Raw genomic sequence first — 15,829 nt, forward strand, 5'->3', positions numbered from 1 at the left:
TTTTCATACATAATTTAATAACCAAGCCAACACTTTTCCTGAATGGAATATGAAATAAGCCACTGTAATACAATAACGTAGTCAACAAGACACACCAGTAAGCCCAAAATGACATGGTTTTATTATTTTTTATAAAAATCCAAATTTTTAGTTCTAGCAATATCACGGATGTATGAACCTCATGAACAGCAGCACTTTCACTAGTACCACAGTATCAAACAGGGCAAGTTAAAGGGTCCTCACCAGAGTAATTCCTTGTAAATCACTTGTATATTCCTAAGTAAATCTTTTCCCTTCAGCCATGCACCAATGTGCAGAAAGTTAATCAACAAAGTTCGTGACAACGGCCTTTTGATCTTTGAAAGGTTCCGTCACCACCACCACCAATTGCAGAGGCTGCACCGGAGATAGCCAAGGGATTGAAGACTTCCAGGCGATTACTCGTCCACTATAACCGTTTCCTTCTTGACTAAGAACTCTACAGTTTCTTCCTCAAAGTCATTTTCGTTTGAAGTAAGTGTATCAGTGTCTTGTCCTGTGAAGAGATAATATAGTATATGTATAAAGAATATCAAAAAATGAAAATAACTCATACAATATCCAATAACTTTGTATATACACTCCCTTCCAGACATCACTTTTTATGGAAATGCATGTTGAGAGTCTTTTTAAAAGAATTCAGAGCACAGAAATAGATGCAGAAGGGTTACCCTTTATAATTCAGAGTTTAGGATGGGTCAGTGGGGCTTTTGCGAGCGCATTAGAGTGGAATGAGGAAAGACAAGTGGTTTTTACGACAGTGCAGTTGGCGTGAACAGAATAACATTCATGAAGGATGAATATTCAAGGAAACTGGTTAGCCTGACTTGAGGGCTGAGAGTGGGAAATAGTGCCTATACTTTAAACGGGGCGAGGATGTTGCATTTTGGGTCATCTGAACTGCGATGTCAACACTAGGGATAGGATGATGGTGGAGTTTTTGCCAATACCAATATTGTACTCTGTTTTAAGCAGATACAGATATTGATACTGTTAAAATTATCCAATACCCACCAATAATGATACCACCAAAATTAGCAGATACCCACCAGCACCAATACCTACACTCAATTTTAGGCAGACACTGATAACATGATACTAGATTGGAAGAAGTGAATACGTTCAGATACTTCCAAGTGGACTTGTCGGCAGACGGGTCTATGACAGATGAGGTGAACCATAGAATTGAAGGGGAAAAAAATGGTGGGTGGTAAATCAAAACACTATCCATGGAGGCAAAAAGAGAAATGTATGAGAGTATACTGATACACACTTTTATATAGGTGTGAGGCATGGGCTGTGAATGTTGCAGCAAGGTAACGTTTATGAATGGATTCAGAGAAACTAGTTAGCTGGATTTAAGAGTTCTGGAGGTGGGAAATACAGTGCCTACACTCTGAAGGTATGGAGATAATACAGTTTGGAGGGGCATCTGAACAGTAGTATCAGTGCATCTGGTGAGTGGTGAAAGTGTTTCTTCTTTTTCAGGTCACCCTACCTGAATGAGAGATGGCTGGTCTTGGGGGGGGGGGGGGGGGAAGACTTTTCATAGATAACACACTACCATTTTTCCTCCTCCATGTATTCTATGGTTCACAAAATTATACAAAATTATGAATAATGCATTGAATATTTACTTTCATATTCAGCAATAAATTTACCGTTTTTTTTTTTTCCAACAAGTTTACCGTTATTAATTCTTAAATGACAAAAACTCACCACCACGCAGACAAAGTCTTTGCTCTTTATCATCTTCAAACTTCTCTATCATCTTCTGTCGGTATTCAGTGAAAGTAAGCATCTGCTTTTGACGTTTTTCAATGATTTCCCGACTGGCTTTGCTGTATCGCATTTTGTCTTGCACTTCAAAGCTGGCTGTATATTTCTTCATGTTCTTCTTAATATCCTGAAAGGGCACGATATATTAATACAAGTTAAGATACTAAGATATTACTGTCCTGCCAAGTGAGTGTAAAACGAGAGCCTGTAATTGTTTTACATGGTAGGATTGCTGGTGTCTTGTCTGTCTCATAAATATGCAAGATTACAGGTATGTCTTGCTACTTCTACTTACACTTAGGTCACATTACACATACATGTACACATTTATTTACACACACATCTGAGTTTCCTTTGATTTTATCTTAATAGTTCTTGTTCTTATTACTTTTCCTTTTATATCCATGGGGAAGTGGAATAAGAATCTTTCCTCTGTAAGCCAAGCGTGTTGTAAGAGTTAACTAAAATGCCGGGAACAATGGGCTAGTAACTCCTTTTCCTGTAAAGATTACTAAAAAGAAGGACCTTAAAGATGAACCACTGGCCTCCACGTGGCAAGGTCTGATAACTCGGAGATAACTCCGAGGCTGACAGTGGTCGCAAATAATTTTATGGGAAGTACAATGCCTGCACTTTAAAGGAGGGGTTTGGGATATTGACAGTTTGGAGGGATGTGTTGTGTATCTTTATACGTACATGCTTCTAAACTGTTGTGTTCTGGGAACCTATGCAAAAACAGTAATTATGTATGAGTAAGGTGAAAGTGTTGAATGATGATGAAAGTATTTTCTTTTTTGGTCACCCTGCCTCAGTGGGAGACAGCCAACATGGTAAAAAAAAAAAAAAAAAATTTACACGCCACACATACACATACAGCCGCTCCTTGACTTACAATGGTGCGACTGAAACATAAGATATATGCCCAGAATGAAGGCGGAAAGTCCGTAACTTTTTTTTTTTTTTCAACAAGTCGGCCGTCTCCCACCGAGGCAGGGTGACCCAAAAAAAGAAAATCCCCATAAAGAAAATGCTTTCATCATCATTCAACACTTTCACCACACTCACACATAATCACTGTTTTTGCAGAGGTGCTCAGAATACAACAGTTTAGAAGCATATACGTATAAAGATACAGCAGGGCCCCGCTTTACGGCGTTCCGCTAATACGGACATTTCAAATTATGACCAAAACTCGCTATACGGCTCCCCCCACCTGTCTTTCTAATACAGTCACAGCTGCCCACCGAGTTTGTTTACATTCTCCCTGAGCACATCTCATTATTATGTCTGGAAACTTTCCAAAATTTCAAGTGTTTTAAAGTTATTGTATATTTTATATGCATTGTACTTGATAATTAAACTTGTGTACACCTGTATCTAAATAAACTTACACACTGTGCTGGCATGTAGGTACACATTAAAATCACTAAGTCTCTCTGCTCTTGATGCAATAATAATAATAATAATAATAATAATAATAATAATCTCTTGGGCGCATTAATGTCGCATATTACGTTAATATAGACATTTCCCTTAATCTAGGATATTTTTTTCAAAATTATATAAGAAACACATTACGTAACACACAAACATGATACATGCACCCACAGTATAAAAATTTATACAAATATATATGAGATGTTTACCAAACGGTTTGTAGAAGTTTCGGGAGAATTACGTTTTCTCTAGCCCGTCACCTGTTACTAGGGATAACTGTAGAAAAATATTCCTTTCGTATGCCTTCACTTTATAGCTATAATTCTGTACTAACTTGTACACAGTGTAGGAGTATTTGTTTCGTGATTTAATTTTTTTTTTTTTTTATTATCACACCGGCCGATTCCCACCAAGGCAGGGTGGTCCGAAAAAGAAAAACTTTCACCATCATTCACTCCATCACTGTCTTGCCAGAAGGGTAAAAGTTTCACAAACTCTTACAAATGTACATGAATGAACTAAAACTGGACACGTATTAATACCGTCTATTTTGCCTGACCGAGTGATCGTCCACAACCTGTTCAGTTTGTTTGTTTACGCTGTCTGAGCTCGGTGTATCATTAAATGTTGTATATTACGTTAATATACACATTTTCATTAATCCATCCGTGATATTTTTTTCAAAATTATATAATAAACACGATACATAATAAATACATAACATATTTGTAGAGAACCTAGGATAACCCAAAAAAGTCAGAGTGACTTACTTCCATTGCCTTCACTCAGAGCATCATTTCTTCTCAAAATGACGTTACATGAGAATGGGAGTGTTCTTCTTTATTTATTCTACCGTATCAATGTAGAGACAACCTGTACACAATGTAACTTGTACACTGTTTACAAAACTTACCTTCGCCTGGTTTGTTTACATAACTCTGCGCCTGTCCTCTCATGCACTCATTCTTTCTCTCTGGTATAGTAGCCTGGCTGACTACCATACATACCACACTTGATTTTTTACAATAAATACTACTCATCTCACCCTATATTTTAAGGTAAGTAATGAGTGAACTGTATATACATTTTATCGCTCTGGGATGCTTAAATATCATAGAATAGTATGTGTGGGTGGGGTGGCCTGGTATGGTAGCCTGGCTGACTACCATACATACCACACTTGATTTCTTACAATAAATACTACTTGTCTCACCCTAGATTAAGACTATAAATATTTTAAGGTAAGTAATGAGTGCACTATGTGTGTATTGTACTTTTTTATTGTTTTTTTGATGCCTGGTTCTATTGCTAACATAATATATGTTAGTGTAAACTTGTTATCTAGTGTTTGTATGCATTTGTAAGTGGAAAAAAAGGGCGTTCCACTTTACGGCGGTAGCCTGGAACCTAACCCGCCGTATAAGTGGGGCCCTCCTGTACACAACATATCCCTCCAAACTGCCAATATCCCAAACCCCTCCTTTAAAGTGCAGGCATTGTACTTCCCATTTTCAGGACTCAAGTCCGACTATATGAAAATAACCGGTTTCCCTGAATCCCTTCACTAAATATTACCCTGCTCACACTCCAACAGATCGTCAGGTCCCAAGTATCATTCGTCTCCATTCACTCCTATCTAACACGCTCATGCACGCTTGCTGGAAATCCAAGCCCTTTGCCCACAAAACCTCCTTTACCCCCTCTTTCCATCCCTTTCGAGGACGACCCCTACCCCTCCTTCCTTCCCCTATAGATTTATATGCTTTCCATGTCATTCTACTTTGATCCATTCTCTCTAAATGACCAAACCACCTCAACAACCCCTCTTCTGCCCTCTGACTAATACTTTTATTAACTCCACACCTTCTCCTAATTTCCACACTCCGAATTTTCTGCATAATATTTACACCACACATTGCTCTTAGACAGGACATCTCCACTGCCTCCAACCGTCTCCTCGCTGCTGCATTTACCACCCAAGCTTCAAATCCATATAAGAGTGTTGGTACTATTATACTTTCATATATTCCCTTCTTTGCCTCCATAGATAACGTTTTTTGACTCCACATATACCTCAACGCACCACTCAACTTTTTTCCCTCATCAATTCTATGATTAACCTCATCCTTCATAAATCCATCCGCCGACATGTCAACTCCCAAGTATCTGAAAACATTCACTTCTTCCATACTCCTCCTCCCCAATTTGATATCCAATTTTTCTTTATCTAAATCATTTGATACCCTCATCACCTTACTCTTTTCTATGTTCACTTTCAACTTTCTACCTTTACACACATTCCCAAACTCATCCACTAACCTTTGCAATTTTTCTTTAGAATCTCCGATAAGCACAGTATCATCAGCAAAAAGTAACTGTCAATTCCCATTTTGAATTTGATTCCCCATAATTTAATCCCACCCCTCTCCTGAACACCCTAGCATTTACTTCTTTTACAACCCCATCTATAAATATATTAAACAACCATGGTGACATTACACATCCCTGTCTAAGACCTACTTTTACCGGGAAGTAATCTCCCTTTCTTCTACACACCCTAACCTGAGCCTCACTATCCTCATAAAAGCTCTTTACAGCATTTAGTAACTTACCACCTATTCTATATACTTTTAACATCTGCCACATTGCTCCTCTATCCACTATCATATGCCTTTTCTAAATCCATAAATGCAATAAAAACTTCCCTACCTTTATCTAAATACTATTCACATATATGCTTAAATGTAAACACTTGATCTACACATCTCCTATCCACTCTGAAGCCTCCCGGCTCATCCGCAATCCTACATTCTGTCTTACCTCTAATTCTTTCAATTATAACCCTACCGTATACTTTTCCTGGTATACTCAGTAAACTTATTCCTCTATAATTTTTACAATCTCTTTTGTCCCCTTTCCCTTTATATAAAGGGACTATACATGCTCTCTGCCAATCCCTAGGTACATTCCCCTCTTTCCTTTTTTTTTTTTTTTTTTATTATCACACTGGCCGATTCCCACCAAGGCAGGGTGGCCCGAAAAAGAAAAACTTTCACCATCATTCACTCCATCACTGTCTTGCCAGAAGGGTGCTTTACACTAGTTTTTAAACTGCAACATTAACACCCCTCCTTCAGAGTGCAGGCACTGTACTTCCCATCTCCAGGACTCAAGTCCGGCCTGCCGGTTTCCCTGAATCCCTTCATAAATGTTACTTTGCTCACACTCCAACAGCACGTCAAGTATTAAAAACCATTTGTCTCCATTCACTCCTATCAAACACACTCACGCATGCCTGCTAGAAGTCCAAGCCCCTCGCACACAAAACCTCCTTTACCCCCTCCCTCCAACCTTTCCTAGGCTGACCCCTACCCCGCCTTCCTTCCACTACAGACTGATACACTCTTGAAGTCATTCTGTTTCGCTCCATTCTCTCTACATGTCCGAACCACCTCAACAACCCTTCCTCAGCCCTCTGGACAACAGTTTTGGTAATCCCGCACCTCCTCCTAACTTCCAAACTACGAATTCTCTGCATTATATTCACACCACACATTGCCCTCAGACATGACATCTCCACTGCCTCCAGCCTTCTCCTCGCTGCAACATTCATCACCCACGCTTCACACCCATATAAGAGCGTTGGTAAAACTATACTCTCATACATGCCCCTCTTTGCCTCCAAGGACAAAGTTCTTTGTCTCCACAGACTCCTAAGTGCAGCACTCGCTCTTTTTCCCTCATCAATTCTATGATTCACCTCATCTTTCATAGACCCATCCGCTGACACGTCCACTCCCAAATATCTGAATACATTCACCTCCTCCATACTCTCTCCCTCCAATCTGATATTCAATCTTTCATCACCTAATCTTTTTGTTATCCTCATAACCTTACTCTTTCCTGTATTCACCTTTAATTTTCTTCTTTTGCACACCCTACCAAATTCATCCACCAATCTCTGCAACTTCTCTTCAGAATCTCCCACAGAATCTCATACATTTATTAAACAAAAGGACCAACCACTCCAACACTATATCCCCCCCTGCTTTTAACATTTCTGTCATGATCCCATGAGTTCCAGCTGCTTTACCCCCTTTCATTCTACGTAATGCCTCACGTATCTCCACCACACTTACATTCTGCTCTTCTTCACTCCTATAAGATGGTATACCTCCCTGGCCAGTGCATGAAATTACTGCCTCTCTTTCTTCTTAAACATTTAAAAGTTCCTCAAAATATTCTCGCCATCTACCTAATACCTCCCTCTCCCCATCTACTAACTCCCCTACTCTGTTTTTAACTGACAAATCCATACTTTCCCTAGGCTTTCTTAACTTGTTTAACTCACTCCAAATTTTTTTCTTATTTTCATTAAAATTTCTTGACAGTGCCTCTCCCACTATCATCTGCTCTCCTTTTGCACTCTCTCACCACTCTCTTCACCTTTCTTTTACTCTCCATATACTCTGCTCTTCTTATAACACTTCTGCTTTGTAAAAACCTCTCATAAGCTACCTTTTTCTCTTTTATCACACCCTTTACTTCATCATTCCACCAATCACTCCTCTTCCCTCCTGCCCCCACCCTCCTATAACCACAAACTTCTGCCCCACATTCTAATACTGCATTTTTAAAACTATTCCAACCCTCTTCAACCCCCCCACTACTCATCTTTGCATTAGCCCACCTTTCTGCCAATAGTCGCTTATATCTCGCCCAAACTTCCTCCTCCCTTAGTATATACGCTTTCACCTCCCTCTTACTTGTTGTTGCCACCTTCCTCTTTTCCCATCTACCTCTTACTCTAACTGTAGCTACAACTAAATAATGATCCGATATATCAGTTGCCCCTCTATAAACATGTACATCCTGGAGCCTACCCATCAACCTTTTATCCACCAATACATAATCTAATAAACTACTTTCATTACGTGCTACATCATACCTTGTATATTTATTTATCCTCTTTTTCATAAAATATGTATTACTTATTACCAAATTTCTTTCTACACATAGCTCAATTAAAGGCTCCCCATTTACATTTACCCCTGGCACCCCAAATTTACCTACTACTCCCTCCATAACATTTTTACCCACTTTAGCATTGAAATCCCCAACCACCATTACTCTCACACTTGATTCAAAACTCCCCACGCATTCACTCAACATTTCCCATAATCTCTCTCTCTCCTCTACACTTCTCTCTTCTCCAGGTGCATACACACTTACTATAATCCACTTTTCACTTCCAATCTTTATTTTACTCCACATAATCCTTGAATTTATACATTTGTAGTCCCTCTTTTCCTGCCGTAACTTATCTTTCAACATTATTGCTACTCCTCCTCTAGCTCTAACATTATTTGAAACCCCTGACCTAATCCCATTTATTTCTCTCCATTGAAACTCTCCCACCCCCTTCAGCTTTGTTTCACTTAAAGCCAGGACATCCAGTTTCTTCTCATTCATAACATCCACAATCATCTCTTTCTTATCATTTGCACAACATCCATGCACAGACTTCCCACTTTGACAATTTTCTTCTTCTTATTCTTTTTAGTAATCTTTACAGAAAAAGGGGTTACTAGCCCATTGTTCCCGGCATTTTAGTTGACTTTTACAACACGCATGGCTTACGGAGGAAAGATTCTTATTCCACTTCCCCATGGATATAAAAGGAAAAGTAATAAGACCAAGAACTATTAAGATAAAATCAAAGAAAACTCAGATGAGTGTGTATAAATAAATGTGTACATGTATGTGTAGTGTGACCTAAGTGTAAGTAGAAGTAGCAAGACATGCCTGTAATCTTGCAAATTTATGAGAGACAAAAGACACCAGCAATCCTACCATCATGTAAAACAATTACAGGTTTTCATTTTACACTCACTTGGCAGGACGGTAGTACGTCCCTGGGTGGTTGCTGTCTACCAATATTGGAATTTAGTTAGTCACAGTAATTATTTGTTTATTTACTTATTCAGTGACAGTAGTTATTTATTTACTTACATAGAATATCGTATTCACATTCGACTTGCAATATTTTCAACTTGCCTTTATATCCTGTGCTGTAAGAAGGGATGGAGGTCGTGGTCTCCACAGTAACTGGCAAAACTTGTCCACAGTTTGGCGCTTCAATATTTTTCCTTGGAAAGACCACAACCAGTATGCATTGTCTACCTGATTTACATAATAAATATAGTAAATTATAATATCCAAAATATATACAGCCTCTCCTCACTTAGCAATGTACTCGTTTACCGACGACTTGGACTTACGATGGGCTCTCTGACCAGTATGCATACCTAAATAATGTATATTTCCTCTATTCTGTTTATTACAATATACAGTACACTACTGTATATACTTTTAAAAATATACTAAATGTTATAAATGGTGCAAAGGTGACATTAAAACAATATCAAAGATGGTTGACAAACCCACTACCATTATAGTATGCTCCTTTTTTAGCGATGAATTCGTTTACCAATGTGGTCTTAGGAATGGAACTCCATTGTTAAGTGAGGAGAGGTTGTACTGTAGAAAATTAAAATATTCACCACACAGTGTAAATAAAAACTTTCATCTAAATATGTCCTTTTTGAAGACTATTAGGCTACAAATTAATATCCACTTAAATTTTAAAATGAGTAAAGTATAATACAAATCTCATAAGTACTTACTTTATGTCCCCACCAAGAGACACAAGATGCAACATAGCGACCTGTTGGGTCCCATTCAATGTCAGTGGCCATGAAGTGCTCTGTGCTCATCATAACCTTGTTAAGAAGTAAGGTTTCATTTGTATTAAAAATACAATACTTTATTATTATTATATTAAAGTGGAAGTGCTGAACCAGTAGGGGGTCATACAGTGCCTAAGGAATAGGAGGCAATCAGGTTCCATTCAAGGAACAGGACAAGTCCAATTCCTTGGATCAAGAGCCACTCACCAGAATCAAGCAACCTCCCTCAAGGAGTAAAACTTTATAGCAGCACATAACACCACTGTACTTAGTTTTACAGCTTCAAATATTAATATTAACTACTGCAAGTTAACTGCACAATTTTTTTTTTTAACACAGCAGCCATCTCCCACCAAGGCAGGATGACCCAAAACAGAAGAAACTAAAGTTTTTCTTCTTTTAACATTTAGAAAATATTTTCTTTCCTTTTCAGTCCAGTGATCTGATCCCCAGACTTCAGTGGCAAAAGGAGTGACTCACCACTGGGCTATTTTTCCACTTCAGTTATATTAAAAATAGTGAAACTTGAAGCTTTTCTGCTTCTTGAAACAAGCATTATTAGTAATAATGCTACTTTTCATGTCCACTGGATAAGGCCCTATACCCCTAGTATACTTGTGTATATATTTAGGAATGAGGAATAAGGTTTCATATATAAATATTTAATGAAAGAATTGTTATTTTTATCACAATAAGAAGTTTACTACATACCATAAAGAAAAGCATTTCTATGAGACTATACACAACAGTCATTCTTTCCAGTTCAGTTTTATCTAATGTTTTCAAAATTCATACCTACATTTCCTAAGCAAGGATCAATGTTAGGTCTCATATTATTCCTACTACATACTAATTACCTGATGACAGGAATTAAATCATAACCTTGTTTGTGGAGGTCAAAATAAAAATGGAAGTGAACAGAAGACTAGATCTTAGGTAGGTGTAATACATTAAAAGGTGATAGTGATCACAGCAATTTAATAAGCACTAACTTCACATCACACAACATACTACACTAACTCTCACCAATATTATGAACTAAAATTAGAATTACAGCCATCACAAAAGATAAATGTGATGAATACGTCTTACCTGGAAATCTTTGGTATCAATAAATTCCAAAGCACCACTCATGTTACGCAGGCCAGCCAGCACCACAAACTGACCCTGAGGTGACCAGAAGAGGTTGTTGCATGGACGTTTTTCTAGCTTCTTAAGTTCTGAAGGAGCCTGGCCTTTGTTGACTTGGAAGAATGTTACATTTACAGTTGGAGGCTCACCACTGATGATACCAAACTTGTTGTTCACTGGCTCCCAAGCAAAGGCCTGCAGAAATTTAGATATAAATCTTTCAACAAGAAGTATTTTTAAATGAAGGTCTTTTAAGTCAAAATATTATCATTAGTGCTACAAAGCATCAAAGTTAGCACAGGAAGATAAAGATTTTTATTGCAATTCAATCTGCAGTTTCTGAAAAAATCAAACCTAACAGACCATAAAGAACAAATACGTATACTGTTAAGGTTATTTGATGAATACCTAATAGCCAGTTAAACTAATTTTAAAGTTAAGAATTTATGAGATTACAACATGTAAGTACCTTTAATATTCATCAATTTTTTTTATACATAAAATCAATAACCTTCAAAGAACTAAATACCTGTATATTTTCCTTTATTTCTAAACTATCAACCGGAATGCCTTTCTCTCTCATGTGAAAAATTTCAAAGTTGTAGTAGATACCAGAGTACTTTATTTCATTCTTCTCACGTTTGGCCTTGGCATATCTGGCAACCTTAACACACAGGTAATCACCACACTTTTGCCAGTGCATCTTGCAGTCTGCCACATTAAACAAATTCTTGGTACGAGTCTGTAAAAATTCAAGTGGGCAAATAACAATAATATACATGCCTACTAAAATATAATTTTTTTTTTTTCAACAAGTCGGCCGTCTCCCACCGAGGCAGGGTGACCCAAAAAAAAAGAAAAGATCCCCAAAAAGAAAATACTTTCATCATCATTCAACACTTTCACCACACTCGCACATTATCACTGTTTCTGCAGAGGTGCTCAGAATACAACAGTTTAGAAGCATATACATATAAAGATACACAACATATCCCTCCAAACTGCCAATATCCCAAACCCTTCCTTTAAAGTGCAGGCATTGTACTTCCCATTTCCAGGACTCAAGTCCGACTATATAAAAATAACCGGTTTCCCTGAATCCCTTCACTAAATATTACCCTGCTCACACTCCAACAGATTGTCAGGTCCCAAGTACCATTCGTCTCCATTCACTCCTATCTAACACGCTCACGCACGCTTGCTGGAAGTCCAAGCCCCTTGCCCACAAAACCTCCTTTACCCCCTCTCTCCAACTCTTTCGAGGACGACCCCTACCCCGCCTTCCTTCCCCTATAGATTTATATGCTTTCCATGTCATTCTACTTTGATCCATTCTCTCTAAATGACCAAACCACCTCAACAACCCCTCTTCTGCCCTCTGACAAATACTTTTATTAACTCCACACCTTTTCCTAATTTCCACACTCTGAATTTTCTGCATAATATTTACACCACACATTGCCCTTAAACAGGACATCTCCACTGCCTCCAACTTTATTTATTAAAAGCTGTGGGATGATTAAGCATGTTAAAGTTTAAGAACACAAGCATAAAAACTGGCAATAATAATCCTCTAACAAAACTGCTTAGGTGGCAAATAAAGGCTTCATAATTAACCCTTCAACTGTGTCAGACATACTAGTACGCAAATGATATCTGTGTACTAGTGCGTATGTACATTTTTTTGTTCCTTCAAATCTGCCACCTGCCAATATTTTTGATCTCAGCACAACTTTTTGTATCTTCTTTTAACCCCTTTGCTGACTGTGCCATTGTACTACACCTTTGAGTTCACTGGCCGTGCTGTAGTACGTGAGGAGCTCAGCTCACTCAGATAAGCTGTGAGCAGTAAATCTGGGCCTAGTTATGAGAGAATGGGTTGATGCAATAAGTGTGCACCATATAAAAAATATTCTGCAGCACGCAGTGCATGGGAAAAAAAACCGTGACCGTGTTTTTGGTATAAAACAGCAATTTTGCGGTGTATTTTCTTATGGTTTTTATGGTTGTATTCTCAAGTTTCTTGGTTTTGTCTGATAGAATGGAAGATATATTACAGAAATAAGAGATGATTTTGATTGGTTTTAGGATGGAAAATAGCTTGAAACTGAGCTTGAAGTAGCAGAAATGTTTGATTTTTGCAGATGTTCAAGAGTAAACAAATCACATCACGCATCCAATACACATCAACTGGTAGGTTTATTATACAGTCACAAATGAACTGATATTATTTATACAATTATTACAATACTGCATTAACAATAAATCTTCTATTTTCGTGTGAATAAAAAATCAAAATGGAATTCATGTGTCAAGCATGGAAACGTAACTAATGAACAGAGGAAATGTTATTTTAGTGTCAGGAATGCCTGTATTGTTTATTCTGGGCCCTATTTTGAAATTGGAATATTTTGAAATTTGTGTGAAACTGGCCAAATTGAAATAGTTGACTGGGTGATTTCCTTGTGCTCAGTTGATAAAATGGGAGACATACTTGCGAAATAGCTAAGAATTTGGTCAACTGGAACAATGTAATTGGCCTAAAGCAGGACTCAAAGTGGGCAAAACTGCCAATGCATAAATATTGCTGACAGCAAAATTTATGAAAACGTAATTTTGTCAATTTTTTTTTTTTTATCAAATTTCATACTTTGTTTTATTACCTTCAGCAAAGTTTCTCTACCATTTCGTAAGAAATTCTGTATTTTTTCTTAAAGTCTTGGACATTGTGGTCAAGTTTCAGATTAGGGGTCTGGATAGTGAACGGTTTAATCTATTCATACATTTAAAAAAATCTAAGGCCAGGAGGGTCCACACTTTTTTTTTTTTTTCAACAAGTTGGCCATCTCCCACCGAGGCAGGGCGAGCCAAAAAGAAAGAAAATCCCCAAAAAGAAAATACTTTCATTCAACACTTTCACCTCACTCACACAATCACTGTTTTTGCAGAGGTGCCCAGAATACAACAGTTTAGAAGTATACATGTATAAAAATACACAATATAACCCTCCAAACTGCCAATATCTCAAACCCCTCCTTTAGAGTGCAGGCATTGTACTTCCAATTTCCAGGACTCAAGTCCAGTTATATAAAATAACCGGTTTCCCTGAATCCCTTCACTAAATATTACCCTGCTCACACTCCAACAGCTCGTCAGGTTCCAAATATCATTTGTCTCCATTCACTCCTATCTAACACACTCGCACACGCTTGCTGGAAGTCCAAACCCCTCGCCCACATCACCACCTTTACCCCCTCCCTCCAACCTTTTCGAGGACGACTCCTACCCCGCCTTCCTTCCCCTTCAGATTTATACACTCTCCATGTCATTCTACTTTGATCCTTTCTCTCTAAATGACCAAACCACCTTAACAAACCCTCTTCAGCCCTCTTACTAATACTTTTATCAACTCCACATCTTCTAATTTCCACACTCCGAATTTTCTGCATAATATCTACACCACACACTGCCCTTAGACAGGACATCTCCACTGCCTCCAACCGCCGCCTCGCTGCAGCATTTACAACCCAAGCTTCACAACCATGTAAGAGTGTTGGTATTACTATACTTTCATACATTCCCTTCTTTGCCTCCGTAGATAACATTTTTTGCCTCCACATATGCCTCAATGCACCACTCACCTTTTTTCCTTGATCAATTCTATGATTAACCTCATCCTTCATAAATCCATCCACTGACACGTCAACTCCCAAATATCTGAAAACATTCACTTCTTCCATGCTCCTCCTCCACAATTTGATATCCAATTTTTCTTTAAATCATTTGATACTCTCATCACCTTACTCTTTTCTATGTTCACTTTCAACTTTCTACCTTTACACACACACACTCCCAAATTTGTCCACTAACCTTTGCAATTTTTCTTTAGAATCTCCTATAAGCATAGTATCATCAGCAAAAAGTAACTGTCATTTCCCATTTTGTATTTAATTCCCCATAATTTAATCCCACCCCTCTCCCAAACACCCTAGCATTTACTTCTTTTACAACCCCATGTATAAATATATTAAACAACCATGGTGACATTACACATCCCTGTCTAAGACCTACTTTCATCGGGAAATAGTCTCCCTCTCTTCTACACACCCTAACCTGAGTCTCACTATCCTCATACAAACTCTTTACAGAATTTAGTAACTTACCACCTATTCCATATACTTGCAACATCTGCCACATTGCTTCCCTATCCACTATCATATGCCTTTTCTAAATCTATAAATGCAATAAAAACTTCCCTACCTTTCTCTAAATACTGCTCACATATATGCTTCAATGTAAACACTTGACCTACACATCCCCTACCCACTCTAAAACCTCCTTGCTCATCCACAATTCTACATTCTGTCTTACCTCTAATTCTTTCAATAATAATCCTACCGTACACTTTTCCTGGTATACTCAGTGAACTTATTCCTCTATAATTTTTACAATCTCTTTTGTCCCCCTTCCCTTTATATAAAGGGACTATGCACGCTCTCTGCCAATCCCTAGGTACCTTCCCCTCTTTCATACATTTATTAAACAAAAATACCAACCATTCCAACACTATGTCCCCCCCCCCTGCTTTTAACATTTCTGTCATGATCCTGTCAGTTCTAGCTACTTTACCTCCTTTCATGGCTAATTACTCAGATGACTATCTGAAGTACTAGTACATTTACCTAGAATAAGTA

At 38.0% G+C, this 15,829-nt stretch overlaps 1 protein-coding gene across 1 annotated transcript in view; it reads right to left on the reverse strand.

Annotated features, from left to right (window-relative positions):
* The window catches only part of eIF3b (eukaryotic translation initiation factor 3 subunit b), a 29,367-nt gene continuing 13,538 nt past the window's right edge, over positions 1 to 15,829 (reverse strand). The window contains exons 8-13 of the mRNA XM_053790407.2: positions 11,665 to 11,877; positions 11,097 to 11,330; positions 9,942 to 10,037; positions 9,313 to 9,438; positions 1,759 to 1,945; positions 1 to 535 (exon numbers count right to left, since the gene is read on the reverse strand). Coding sequence (XP_053646382.1) covers positions 438 to 535; positions 1,759 to 1,945; positions 9,313 to 9,438; positions 9,942 to 10,037; positions 11,097 to 11,330; positions 11,665 to 11,877 — 954 coding nt within the window. The 3' untranslated portion in view covers positions 1 to 437. The remainder of the gene's footprint in view (positions 536 to 1,758; positions 1,946 to 9,312; positions 9,439 to 9,941; positions 10,038 to 11,096; positions 11,331 to 11,664; positions 11,878 to 15,829) is intronic.

The sequence above is a fragment of the Cherax quadricarinatus genome, chromosome 63 (assembly GCF_038502225.1).
Source record: "Cherax quadricarinatus isolate ZL_2023a chromosome 63, ASM3850222v1, whole genome shotgun sequence".
NCBI lineage: Eukaryota > Metazoa > Arthropoda > Malacostraca > Decapoda > Parastacidae > Cherax > Cherax quadricarinatus.